Source organism: Metarhizium robertsii (genome assembly GCF_000187425.2).
Source record: "Metarhizium robertsii ARSEF 23 chromosome Unknown MAA_Scf_3, whole genome shotgun sequence".
NCBI lineage: Eukaryota > Fungi > Ascomycota > Sordariomycetes > Hypocreales > Clavicipitaceae > Metarhizium > Metarhizium robertsii.
In genome coordinates, this window is record NW_011942171.1 from 4,753,628 (window position 1) to 4,767,886 (window position 14,259).

The 14,259-nt window shown below is 50.0% G+C and overlaps 3 protein-coding genes across 3 annotated transcripts; all 3 read left to right on the plus strand.

Moving 5' to 3' along the window:
- Positions 1 to 2,024: 2,024 nt before the first annotated feature.
- MAA_08795 (uncharacterized protein) lies at positions 2,025 to 2,570 on the plus strand (the record flags this gene model as incomplete). The annotated part of the gene is made up of 2 exons (XM_007826793.2): positions 2,025 to 2,085; positions 2,200 to 2,570. The coding sequence occupies 2 exons, from the start codon at positions 2,025 to 2,027 to the stop codon at positions 2,568 to 2,570; spliced, it is 432 nt and encodes a 143-aa protein (XP_007824984.2).
- Positions 2,571 to 4,888: 2,318 nt separating this feature from the next.
- On the plus strand, positions 4,889 to 5,671 carry MAA_08796 (Ankyrin repeat-containing domain protein; the record flags this gene model as incomplete). The annotated part of the gene is made up of 1 exon (XM_007826794.1): positions 4,889 to 5,671. The coding sequence occupies one exon, from the start codon at positions 4,889 to 4,891 to the stop codon at positions 5,669 to 5,671; it is 783 nt and encodes a 260-aa protein (XP_007824985.1).
- Positions 5,672 to 7,900: 2,229 nt separating this feature from the next.
- Positions 7,901 to 12,778, plus strand: MAA_08797 (Pectin lyase fold/virulence factor; the record flags this gene model as incomplete). Its single annotated transcript, XM_007826795.2, has 3 exons — positions 7,901 to 11,153; positions 11,622 to 12,629; positions 12,702 to 12,778. 3 exons carry the CDS (start codon positions 7,901 to 7,903, stop codon positions 12,776 to 12,778), a joined length of 4,338 nt encoding a protein of 1,445 aa, XP_007824986.2.
- Between the last annotated feature and the right edge of the window lie 1,481 nt (positions 12,779 to 14,259).

Genomic DNA, 14,259 nt, shown 5'->3' on the forward strand with positions numbered 1-14,259 from the left:
CTCACCAATATGGAACAGCATTTCAGATCAAATTAGACGATAATATGATAGTGTACATGGATTAATAATATGTCAAGTGCCCTTGCGTAATTCCATCAAACATGTCCCCATCACGCCGAATGAGCCTGAAGCAGGCGATGGGCAATTGCTTCATTGAGTCGGCGTGAGCCGCTTCATCGTGCTTCAGTATGTTACGCTGCACTTGAGTGTACCCCCCCTTTTGAATACATACGATTGAGCAGCAGAAACGTAGTGTTAAGATGGCCATTCGGGTTAATACCATGGTGCGTTGTATTCCGGCTTCAAGAGTTGCGCCGACTCCGAAGCTGGGCTCCGAGTTTATGTCAAGACCGAAAGGCTACAACGTTATGGGCTTTTCAGAGCTTGCGGGAAATGGTCAATACCTTGCACAGGTATCAATGCTTCCTATACATTTTTTTTTGGATAACGCAATGCTCGACTTTCCCTAATACGTTTCGCAAGTGCCGAGCATCATTTCTGAGTTCCTATCCATGGCAGCATGCTCTTGGGCGTCCTCAGGAGGCTCTTAATAACATAGTTTTCACCGAATTGGCGTTGCGGAAGTGTGCATCCTTTCGCTGGAAAGCAACCCCCGGTAAATTTCATTCACCTTTGGGTTCAAGGCGCTGAAGGCGATGGATCAACTGACGACACTGCTCCTGTGCAAGGCGTACTCAACCAGGAGGAGATGGCAGTAAGATCATCTACGTTGATGCTGGAACCTGCATTCGCAAGGGCACCATTACCGTTTCAAAAGGAGCCAGGATTGTTGATGAAACCTGATCTCAGTTCGATGTCAACGTGACTGGTTCTTGTACGCGAAGAAGCCCGCTGCAATGCTCAAGGTGGGAAATACGGGAAACGTCGGCACAGCAGAGATACAGGATCTGATTTTGTCTAGCAATGGCCCGACGCCTGGCGCTATACTGATGGAATGCAACATACAAGAAAAGGACAAGGGCAATGCGGCGTCATGGGATGTCCATATTCGTCTTGGAGGAGCAGTCAGGACGGAGCTCATGCCCGTCGAGTGTCCTCCAAATACAAGAGGAACCAACTCACCAAACTTGCAGGTTGCCCTATCAGGCAAGCTTCCACGAATTTCGAGAACTTCTGGTCATCGGTTGCGGATCACCAGATGGATGGCCCAGATCTAAATGATATGCATAGTAACATGGAGCAGGTCTCCGGCTATAGTGCCCGTGGCATACTCATTGAAAGCCGACAAGCCACATAGAGGTACAGAACAGCCTCGGAACATAAAGTATACGACCGGTACATCTTTCACGACGCTGGAAATATCTTCGCCACCTTTTTGCTAACCGAATCAGCATACTATCAGCCGACGCCGGCGCCGTCTTTTCTGTTTGAGAATACCATTGGCGTTTTTGATAGTGACCCTGGTTATTCTTGGGAAGCAGGTGACGCCGATGGTTGTGATGCTTCGTGGTCTGTCACCATGACGAACTGCCAGAGTGTTCATGTGAGTGCCGCTGGGACCAATTCATGGTTTACCACTTACACGCAAGAATGATTCGATACACGAAACTGTCAAAAGTCTTTTTGGCTTATCGATGACAACTATGATAACAATCGTTTGCAGCAAATCACATCGATTGGTGCCAAGAACATGATTGTCAGCACTGAGCAGCAGTGGAACAACAATCACATCAGAGGCAAACCTAGCTGTTAAAAGTCATCCAGGCTGGGCGTACATCAGCCTATTCGAGATTCCACCAATTGAGCCACCTCCGGAGAGGAAAACTGCCCAGGAACCGACTCCTGGTACCCCCAGGGCGACTGGACTCGGGGAAGAATTGATGGCTTGTTAGGATTGTTTGGCTCTCACCCAGGACCGCCAACTGCGCCATGTACTTGTCCCGAACTCACACGGCGCGGCCAAGAATGAAATAACCGACGGTGCGTGGTGGGCAGGAGGTAGCGCCGCAAACACTGAGACTCAAATTCTACAACCGGTTACGAGTTGGCGTGCGGCACTTGAAATGCGCATCGCCAGCGTCGAAGATGGGACGTTTTATGATGCTCACATAAACGACGACACTGGTTCGCATCCTGGCGGCGCGACTGGTCCTCCTCTCGATGATTTGATCACGGGCATGAACCGGTTCACAAATGACTATCCCGGCAAAGTGGCTATCTGATACATCACTTACCTAGTCGACCTTAGCTATACCATAGATCGATACTGGGATGAGGCCAAGACAAACGAGTTCTACGACAAGCTCCAAGCCATCAATAACCGATGTCCAGCCAACATTCCAAATGACATTTCCTTTACTAAGCTGCCCATCAAGACTTTCCTGGAGGCTAACTCAGGCAAAGGCTGCGATCTTCTGTCGACTGACGGACGACGTGACCCCAGTCACGAAGCCACCGCCACGAATCCAGCATCTACCATGCCAACGATTATTTCTACCATGCAGACGCTGGCTATCGGATTAAAGCTTGACATGGTCAGCCAGAATTTTCACATGAGCTCGTCCAAAATCCCGCTTTCCAAGAAGCCGTTTGGTGCTTCCAGGTGGTAGGGTATCCTGAAGAGTAAATTTGGCGTCCTCAAAGGTGTGGTCTTTGCGAATGACACGACACTTGACCAGATACCACCCCATTTCTCTATCCAAGGTTGGCATCCTTTGGTTGTAATGTTATATTTCTCGGGGGTATGCTAATGTCACGAGACGTTACGTATATCACAATAGCACATGAAAATAGCTTCAACCTGCACGATATAGCGTAGCATTATAACTTGGTTCTAAGAAAATTCATCTCAACTATCATTCCAGGCATCATTCTTCCTGCTCCAGAGACATGACATCTTATAGTTTCTCAACAGAAATATCCTGGAACCCGGCTCATTCTCTCACCATGGTAGCCCCGCGGAGGGTCACAGCCGTTGCCTCCCTCACCCTGGCTAACACGGTTGAGCTGGTAGATGCAGCTTGATATACACGAAAGCTTTCCATTGCCAATAGCATCATGTTCAAAGAACTTGGCGTTGGCACTTTAGAAGTGAGTAGGAACGCAGCAGCGAAGGGAGGTATAGTGAAATGTGAGAATAGGTATCGATTGGTATTAGGGTTGCGAACAGAACCGGTAATCGGTCCTCCACTCACCCCTCCCGTGGCTGTACCCCATATTCAGGCTGCATGTGGAGTCAGATCTTGCCAAGATCGGTTGCGGCTCCGTCTGGATCGGCAGCCACAAGTCAAAATTCAGCTTCCATCAAGTCCATTCAATTTTGTCGAATTGGCACCAGCAAGGCCATACAATGTGGCAAAGGCAAGCCTGACCGCTTCCAGTTGCTTATCCTGTCAACGCACTCACCTTCCAGTAGTGTATTATGTGTCGCTTGTCCACAACAATCTGCAGATTTACTTAAAGTCATTCCAGCGGCTCAGCAGCTGAGGTGCCTGAGGGACGAGAGATCAGGTTGCGACAATGCCGGCCATGGCCAAAGATGGATAATATCAAACTTTATTGCCGCTAAATTTCCTTTAATAATATCTTTTTTCTTTCTCTGTTTTTGATCGTAAATGTGTAACTCTGATAAGCGTGTCAATTGAGAATGAGTATAAATGTGCTACGCATAAACACAAAAAATGGAGAAGACGCAGCTATATGAAGGGACAAGTCTCTGCAGATAGACCTGCACTGTCCCGTGCCATTTGAGCCGGTTCAGACCACGTCTGACATGTCAAGCAACGGTGCAAACAGCAACACCCAAGTCACACCCCACTGCTGATGCATATGCAATCCGCCATGGACCTTGTGGATGCGCAGATACAAACTTTAATCAACCCTAACCCTAACAACCTGCTTGATAAAAATCCACTATACTTGCACGACCTACGATAGTGATAGAGAGAGGAAAGAAGTGGTGGATTGGGGACGAGGCCTCCTCGGTGTATGATACACGCAGCCATTTTGAGTTTTGGAAGTGAGTCACCTACACGAACTATGTCTCTGGTATGTAAAGCTTGCTTACACGCGGTGGCTGAGGCTGTCGCGAGATGGGCTTTACCGGCGTGCAGCGGTGCCGCGCCATGCCTTTATTATAATTCAGCCATCCGCTTAATTCTAGTGTATTACGTGGTCCATTATTCTCTAATCTGGGCACGACCAGCCACACGGTGTCTTTCATTTGACCCTACCTGATGCCGTGCCTACACGAGCATTTAAAGTGGGGCGTGGCACGGGTACGCGGGCAATCAATTGTCCCTCATGGGGTTATTGTTTGTTGGGGGGCTGAGAGGCACATGTGCACCTTCCCAGGATGGGGGAGGTGGCGGCATTGGGTCATAAGCCAATCTTGTGCGGCTGGCAACAGAAGAGAAACTTGGACCTTTCATCCACCTCTTCCTACACACGCCTTCTTTTATCATCTTCACTCTCCACATTCACGCCTCTGCCTCCACGCATGTTGAATGATCGAATACCAGCCATCCTATTTGACCAATCCCGGTAAATTTCATCATGTACGTTGGTTGTCATCCCAAGACCCCCCCGTTCAAACTGAAGTAGGCATGTCTCTGACAACTGTTTTCTCCCCAGCTCCGCTGTCCTCCGAGTTTCGACTACCAATCAACGTCTGTACAATCACCTCAAACCCTGAAAACACCCGAAGCCTGGTACTTCTGTCGCCCCGCTGGCCCAGAGAGGACTTCCTACCCCCATATCCATCCACAAAGGTGCTGGCTGTGTCTTTCTTCTCTTCATTTGGCCCAACGAATAGTGCCAGATCTTATGCTGTGCCCTCATCGCTGAAATCAAGCTGTAACAGAATAGCTTCTTCATCAACGAACCAAGGAACAGCAACGAGCAATCATCAGATTGAGACCAGTCCATCATGTACGGCACAAGGCTCCCGTACCGTATCACAGAGAAGGATCGCGCAGACTTTTACATCGGTGGTCCTGCCTTGACGGAGGAGATGAGGCAACAAGTCTTTGAATCCGTCCGCACCGACGAGCACAACTTTTCCATTCCGCCATTTGCACTCGTGCAAGCGATAGACCCAGATACGGAGGACTCGCTTCTGCATGTAGCGGTCCGGGCAGGGTCCATGAACGGCGTCGTCAGTCTAATGGGAAGGTTCGACCGCGTCATGCGTACATGTGGTGGTGGTCCTCAAAACCCGTTTTATATCTGGGAACGCCATTCTTTTATCGCCCATCAGAACCGCGATGGCGACACCGTCTTGCACGTTGCCGCGCGTAGCGGCAACCTCAAACTCGTGATTATGCTTTATCGCTTCATATATGACCACTGGTCGGCAACTTGCCCGGATCTGGAGGACCTGGGGGACGAGGAGGCCCCAGAAAATGTCGAGTTCCCAGAAACCGCCGGCGAAGACGAGTCTTCGCCTTATTTGATGCTGCTCATTACCAGGAACCGAGCCGGCCGTGATGCTGCGACTGAGGCTCGCTCTTTGGGAAATTACGAGATAGCCGAGTGGCTGGATGCCGTGGCCAACAGGCTGGATCCCGAGGGCAATAGGCGCAGTAAGAAGGGCATTTCAGACATGGTGCGCATGGTGAAGAAGGGGTTTGGTTACACCTTGATGGCCGGAAGAAAGCAAAGGGAGACGCGGCAAACTTTGTCAAATTCGTTCAGTAAGCTCCAGGTTTAGCTCTATTATCGACTTATATTCCATGTCCTTAAATGCCAGTGAGCCGCCCCTTAACCCTGCGTTGCATAACCCGAGTAAAATTCAACCTTATTACCAGCTCCGTCTTGCCCGCTGTTCAACGTGTAATCATATCCCACGGCCACGAGCGTAAAAGTCTCGGGATTTACAGACGCCCTTTGAAAGTCTGCTGATAGAATAAGCGGCAGAGGATAAATCTCGCCTGCACTAGGGTACGTTGCTCCGTTCCCAAGCACCAAGTGGAACAGTTCATGCAACAGAGTAGCCGAGGTTGGAGCGTACGTCTCAAGGTCGTCGGCCGAGCCGCTAAGCTGAGCGCGCTTGACCGGCGCGGGCGGTTTGGAGCGAATTTTTTTTATGTTATTACTAGAAAGAACGGGGTTCTGAGTTCCGAAGGACGAGGGACAAAGTGTAATTGTACTGTTTGGTGTCATGTGTTGAGTTGCTGCGAATCGTTTTGCATTACTGCAGAATCCTATTCCGCGGGTGGCCTTGTACACATCGTCAAACAAATATCTCCCCATATGTTTTGACCAGTACTATGATGAAAGTTTCAAGTCAGCTTAACCCTCTCCTTGTTTGCCCAATGTGGGTATCAACGTCGGTATGTCAGGGGGAATACCAACCGGAACAGCTATGGAGTTAGGTTTGCCCTGCGCATTCAGGGTTGTTTGTTGGACCCTCTGCTGTCGCACATATTTTGGAATTTCACGGATGAGAATCTTGACCCTCCGCTTAAGCGACTTATCCCACTTGTCCATATCACTGCCGTCTGGCCTGCGTGCAACGTCTGCCATCGTGCCCTTCTGTAGCCACGTATGATGACAGAATAGAAGCGGTTTTTTATCCTTCCGTCCTCCGTTCACTAAGCCTCCATTTTGGATCCAGTCACGGACTCTGGTGTACTTTGCTGTTGAACGTAAGTTGACGAAACAATAATATTGCTTGAACTTTCCCGTTGAATTGGACGTGTGATACCTTTGATTTGATTCCGTTCCCTCGCTGTTAACCTCAAACCACCGGTCGAGAAGAAAGGGTCAAGAATTCGCGCTGCCTCCTTGCTGGTTGAGTAGTCATTGACAACCCTGATACCAGTCTCAGCCAAGGTCAAACACTCCTCAAAAATTTCGTTCAACTTTTGCTCGCCGACCCAGCCACAACCTCCATCCATCCTAGATGTCACGTCAACATTGAATCTGTCGGTAATTAAAACAGCGGTTGCCAACGTGCAGAGGCACGCCAGATGGAAAGAAGTTTGAAAGATCCGCATTGTCAGAGTCTATACGTTTCAACAAGTCTGTGAATAGAGAAGTCACAAATTCGTGGACATGCAGTCCATGACAGAGTATATAATCCCACCGAGAAGTATACACTAGTATACTGTAGTAGATTATGGCAGTCTCTTATCTTTCTAATTGATTGGCTGGTTGGTGGTTTATGCAATCAGTGTCATACCTAGGAGCAAACATAGCTCCGAAGCGAAAGAGCACATAACCTACCAATAGCGTATGCCATTTGTATTACCAAAAGCGAACGATCTACTCCCCTGGTGATGCACAGTCTTTATCTTGTTACATGTCGTATTGCACCCCCTCTCAGGCTAGCCAGCAATCAACGGCAGTGACGGGTAATCGGGACCAATGTGGTGACCAGATATCACGAGTAGTGGTTTTTTTGGTGGAACTTGACTATCATTGTAGCATCCCAGTCTCCTATATCCTTGGTTGATTGGCTGGTTGCATGGTTACCTGTCCACGAAACCGATGCCATACCCGGGAATCAAACACGGCTTCGAAGCGCGAATCCTCACAAGTTATCAATGGCGTATGCCATTTGCACTACCGGAAACGAGCTCTCCTGTAGTGCAAAGCCTTGAGCTCGCTATATGTATATGTGTATCGCAGTTGTAATCATCCCCGGGTTGCTCCGTCCGCCCGTTGAGGATGCAGTTCGGCCATATTTTGGCCGAAGTCGTATGATTTCACTCGACTCGACATATGGCAAACTTCTTCTATGGCCCTGGTACCACAACGGTCAATCTAATAGGACCGATCCAGAGCTCGCCTCAATTCCTCGCACGCCTCGTTCAAACGAGATACTTTGTGCATGGTATATATCAGAACGAAACCTTGCCCAATGTATATTTCATGATCTATGCTTTGCAAGCTTCATTGACAGATCTCTCTGAAGGATATTTTATCAGTTGCTAAGATGAGATTCTTACGTGGCCTTTTGTTTGTATTGCCCTCTTGGGGGGTCACTGTTGAACCAAGAGATGTTCAAGGCGGATTCTGGCTCGGTAGTTTGGCGCAAGCCGGAAAATCTCCTCTCGCCCCTTCGGGCTACGAGGTTTTCCGTAGTGTCAAGGATTTCGGGGCGATCGGAGACGGTGTGACTGATGACACTGCTGCTATCAATCGCGCTGCAGCAATGCTCAACATGTCTAGCACCGACACACGCTGCGAAGCAGACTGCGGCTCGACGACCGTCTTGGCCGCTGTGGTTTATTTCCCGCCGGGGACCTACCTCGTGTCCAGTCCAATTATTCAGTATTATCATACGCAATTTGTCGGTGATGCTGTTTCAAAGCCTGTCATCAAGGGGTCAAACAACTTCGCCGGCATCGCTCTCATGGACAGCAACGTCTATATCCCCCAGGGAAACGGAAGTCAGTGGTACATCAATCAAAGCAACTTTTTGCGACAAATCCGCAACTTCGTCTTCGATATGACTGGGATGGAACCGCACAACCAGCAGGGTGGTCAGGCCTTTGTCCCGACAGGTATTCACTGGCAGGTCGGCCAGGCGACCAGTATCACCAACTGTGACTTCAAAATGGACGTCGCTGACGGCCAAAGAGCCACCACAAGCGTCGGAATCATGATGGAGAACGGAAGCGGTGGCGTAGTGAGTGATCTGACTTTTTTCGGCGGAAATATTGGCTTCATTGCGGGAAGCCAGCAGTTCACCGCGAGCAACCTCCAGTTCACGTCATGCTTGACGGCTATAAAACATCTCTGGAACTGGGGCTTCACCTGGAAGAACATATATGTACAATATTGCCCCGTCGCTATTGACTGTACAGAGTATTCACCGGCCACACAGCAAGGCACCGGATCCGTTGCTGTTGTGGACTCTTACTTCCACGACGTGACCAACGCCATCACCATTTTGCGAAACGGTGACCAACAGCCTAGCATTGTCCTTGAGAATCTGCAAGTTCAGAATTCGCAGTCCGTGGTTCAAGTAATAGGCGGCACGGGGGAAACAATCCTGCCTGGCTCTAGCGGTATGCTCTACTTTGACACGTGGGTTTCTGGCGTTCAGTATCTCCCCAATGGGATCTCGGGCACCAAGAAAAGTGCATTTATTACACCGGCGACGAACAAGCCTCAATCTCTCCTCGACGACTTTGATCGCTACCTTGTCCGCGCGAAGCCTCAGTACGAAGACGTTGAAGCGGGCAATATAGTAGTGGCTACCCACAATGGTGTCTCCAACGATGGCACCGGAGATCAAACGGATGCCATCAACGCCATGTTGTCCGGGAATGTCGGGTCTGTTATTTTCTTCCCCGCCGGAATCTACCAAGTCCAGGGAACTGTTAAAGTCCCCGTAGGGTCTAAAATCGTTGGCTCAAGCTGGAGCCAGATCCGTGGCACGGGGCCGTACTTTTCAAAAGAGTCAGACCCAAGGGTCATGGTGCAAGTTGGAAACGATGGTGATTCCGGTGTCATTGAGATTTCCGACATGATGTTCACCGTCAAGGGTGCCACAGCCGGATGTATACTCATGGAATGGAACGTTCATGAATCCGGCCGGGGTTCAGCTGCCATGTGGGATAGCCATTTCCGGGTTGGCGGTGCAGCCGGGAGTGATCTTCAACTCCAGGACTGCCCGTTGGGGTGGGCGACGGAAGCCAAGTGCAAGGCGGCGGCGATGCTTATGCATGTCACGCAGACGGCGTCCGGTTACTTCGACAATGTCTGGCTCTGGGTTGCAGACCACGACTTGGATAGCCCATTAAATGCAGATGCGGTCGAAGGCCCCGGCGGTATTCCCATGACTGCCCAAACTCAGATCTCCATCTATGTCGGACGAGGTCTCCTTGTTGAGTCCCAGGGTCCGACTTGGTTCTACGGCACGTCTAGTGAGCATTCTCAAATGTACCAGTACGAGCTGCTTGGGGCAAAGAATGTGTACATGGGTCACTTGCAGACTGAGACTCCGTATTATCAACCTTATCCCGATGCTCTGAGGCCGTATGAGCTTGGCGCCATGGCGGGCGACCCTACATTCAGTGACTGCAATGACTCATTATGTCGTGGCGCCTGGGCTCTCCGGGTCATCAACTCTACAGACGTGGTCATTTATTCTGCCGGCTTCTATTCGTTCTTTCAAAACAATTGGCTCGGCTGTGCATTGAACGAGAACTGTCAATTGGCCTTGATGGAAACAAGTTACTCCGAAAGGCTTTGGGCATACAACATCTTTACCAAAGGAAATGTACAAATCGTCTCGCCGAGGGGAGGATTGCCTCCCGTGCTATTCGACGACACAACTAGAAACGGCTACACAAGCGAAATCGCGGCTTGGCTGGAGCTCAGCCAAGGTGGTGGGAACATAGGGGTCGATGATATCTACCTTGACCTCAAGATATGGCAAGGTCCTTTGGCTACCGTATCTTGCCGGCCACCTTGCACATACATTCTTCCACCAATACCCCTACAGTCCCCAACGACCATCATGTTCCCGCCCTCTTCCACTTCTCTCGAAGTAGGCTGGTTTACGGACACCACATATATCGGAGACGATGGCCAATACACGGCCACTGTCGAGTATGTCGTCGTTACAGTGACGACGACTCTTACAATCCCGAATTTGGTGGTTTCATCTCTTCCCGTCTCCAACGTTGCCATACCACCGGGCGTGAATTCAACAACAATTTACGCCGAGACAAGTTTACTGCCGCCGCCGTTTGTCATCACCGACGACAAGGGCCCAACCGGGAGAATCGTCAACCGGACGATTACTCCGAAGCCTTGGCCATGGAGCAATGGTCCCGCGTCCACCCAAACGACTTCGAATAATGCCCTACTGTTTGTTGTGCACACTTTCGGTCCGCCGGGTCCAGTCTGTACAGGCGGATGTGGCATTAAGTGCAAAAACTACTGCAATTGGCCCTGTCAAGACGGTTGTAACGGAGGCGAAGACTGTAAATACGGCGGCTGCACTCACGGCGGTGACTGCTCCGGCGATGACTGCACCGGCGGTGGTGACTGCGAATCCGACAATTGTGACAGAGGCGGTGATTGCCATGGGTCGCACTGCCAACGTGGAGGTGGTTGCGTAGGTCCATCTTGTCGTCGCCCCGGCATATGTCATCCTTTTCCTTGCCCAGAGACTGGTGGTTGCGTTGGGCCACTGTGTGGCACGTTTGAGGATGATGATCCGGATATCAAAGGTATGTATTTGTGCTGTTTCTCGGATACTTTCCCATGGCCCAATGAAGTTTGATGTCGGGTCCTTGTCAGCTCTGGTCTTCACCGACAAGGTACAACGTCAGTCCAACAGCTTATATCCTCTGTCTAAGAGTAAGCTATTATAACACAAAACACACAAAACACACAAAACACAACACAAACTCTGCTCCTTAGAAGTGACCTGGGGCATGGAATTATTAACGTTATAATTATTATCTTCTGCTTTGTATCTCTTGCCTTAGCGGCTTTGGTTTGCCTTGCCATCTTATCTTAAGCTTAGCGAAAAGCTCTCCTGCTTAACACAGCCACCGTTGCTATAATCCCATTGCCTCCCGACGGGAACGACGGACGGCCAAGTCAGTTGTAGTACATTCACAGCTTCTGGTGTCCCTGCGGCTCCATTTGATGTCTGGGTATACGTTGTGCGTGCTGACGAGTCCAACCCTCAGATTTCCAAGATCCCACTGATCCAAACCATGTCAGCGAGCGCGAGCCAGATGAGTGTACCACCAAAACGTTTAGCACATGCAGTACCCTCTGTCTAGCAAGCCCCGCGACAACTTGCTGGACTGCCTGCAGCACGGGGGTAGGATGTGACGAGACAGACTCATCCTGGCTAGCCACCGAGACTCCGGCGCCAGCATATGCCGTGGGAGTATTAGAGCTGTGGCCGGATATCCCGTCTCCGGATCCCGAATTGCCGGCTGTGGCACAAAGCGTCATCCAAGCGTTGAGCTTTTTGGGCGATTTCGGCGATTCCGGCACCTCTACTATCCAGACGGCTGTGTCTTGCTACGATCCCCGAGATACTTGCTATAAGACCGGCTACAGCACAAGATGCGAAACAGTAGCACGAGTCGCTGGTCATGTTGGCCCTCGTCAAGGTATGGAGACGGGTCAAACGCCAAGTGCTACTCCGCGCCCAGTGTTGGTAAGGCCTGTTCAACGAGATGATGCCGAGAATGGAAGCGAGAGCAGTACGAGCATAGTATCGTCGCCGTCCAGCCACGCACCGTCTCTAAGGATTGATGCTAGGCGGGCTCCAGGACGATATATTCCCATAAACTTTGACGGAAGTGGGAATATTAGCAGAGTGGTGTCGGTTTCTTCAAACATCAGCCCGCTGCCCGCCATGGACCTATCACTCCCCGGCGAGTCATGCACTGTAGAGCCCTTTTGCATCTGTCAAGGGCCCTACACGACATGTCTATATATATGGGTCGAAAAAGACCATTACATTGGATCTGGTGTCTCTTTCATTGTTCAGGTGAAAGAGAATGATCGACTGATATGCGATGTTACAATGGAGTGTGGAGACTGCGATGGTGGACACGCCGAGTGTACGGACGGCAGTAGCATCGAGTGGTTGAATTATGAAGCGCAGTATTATAGCAAAACGCAGGACTTTACATTCGTTGTGCGGCTGATTGAGGTTCAGCCCTCCGGTCATCATTGCGGTAAGGCGGACTCTCTGAATCTGTTGTCGCAGTCGTAGTCGCGGTCTATGCTAACGGCAGTCTTTGCAACAGGGAGTCTCTTTGACTCTTGCTCCGAACGTTACTTCTTGTCAGAAGATTACTGCAAGCCAAACGGACATTCATTCTGAGCAGGAATCGATACGGGACCCGGTCAGCGATGCACCGCTTATTATCGTGACTTGGAGTGAGATGTGCATCTACAACGCAATGGCCGCCATGTCTCGGCCAGAATATTGCCTGAAATTGCGGAGTGCAATGTAGGTACATGATTTAAAGTCACTACGGACAAGGCTGTTGAAGTCTGGATATTTCGTTTCTTGGTCCAGCCGTGAGATCGCTCAGGTTGACCGGCGATTATGCATGTCCTGCCCGGTGATTGGACAGGGCATATCAAGCCATGCCGGCCTCTATTACCAAAAATGGGCCTGATACTTCCCGATACAGCAATAGTCTGCGAAGCAATTAATAAAAGTTGTAGATGAGATTTCTGGATGAAAATCGTAAAGATGAGCCACCCCTGTGCCGGGAGTATTGATGATTTTCCGTCTCCAACATTTGAATGCAGGCAAAAGAATCGTCAACTCTTACAAGTTGGGAAGTAAGAAAACTCGGCATTATAACATCATCCAGGGCCTTGTGCTAAATGATGTGTCGAGGTTTTGATGCCAAGTTTTGCAGGTGCATCATCGCCAACTGCAGAAGCAAAGGGGCGAGCCGAGCTTGGTACAAGTATTGATGCTATCCCCTTCTTTGACCAGACACCAGCATCCATGGCGGCTTGTGGTTGAAAATCTGGTTGTCAGGGTCCTCTTCCCCTCAGCTCGCCCTTGTTGCCATGCTTGCCACAGTTTGGGCGCATGCTGTCAGCTTCTTCCAGAGACATCATTTGTCCGTCGTCTGGGATGCACATTCCAGCAGACTGCCTTGACTCTTGGGAGCAGAAACTTGGATCGGGTTACCGGGTTGCCATTGGCATGAGAGTTGTGGAACCTCGAAATGGTTGACTGGGAGCGCCGTTGCCTTGTGGTGTCGCATGCAGTTGCAGCCTATACTTGGCTTGTTGGCAGAGAAGAAAAGGGTCTGACATGCGACGTTTGTCTTTGATTGGGTGAATACTGGAGGCAAAAGGGTACGCATTTACTTGGATTGGTGTGAAGAAGCGGCGCAGCATCTCTTTTGCCACATGCGACATCTGCACCTGGTTCCGCATCGCTAGAGAAGGCTTCCCCTGGACATTGAGCAACGACGAAATGAAATAACCTCAACTTGTTTCAAACCGGATTTACGTTGGAAACACGAGGCGGGAAACGCAGCAGCGTGGTGAGTCTGTGACTCTGTCAAGGCGCGTTTCATTCTGCATATCAAGGTTGTCTGTTTCGCAATATATTATTATATTATTGATGGCTTGTCGGCTATTCCGAAGCAAATGTTGCAGCATAGAGGCTGTTTAGTAACTGCAGCACATGTGGCAAGACCAAATCTCCACCGGCTGCTGGGGACAGCGACAAGGTCGCATTTACAGTCGGTCCCGGTAATTCCGAAAAAAAAAAATCCACTTAAAAAATAAACCTATACTTTTTAAAAATTTATATTAAATAAATTATAAAAG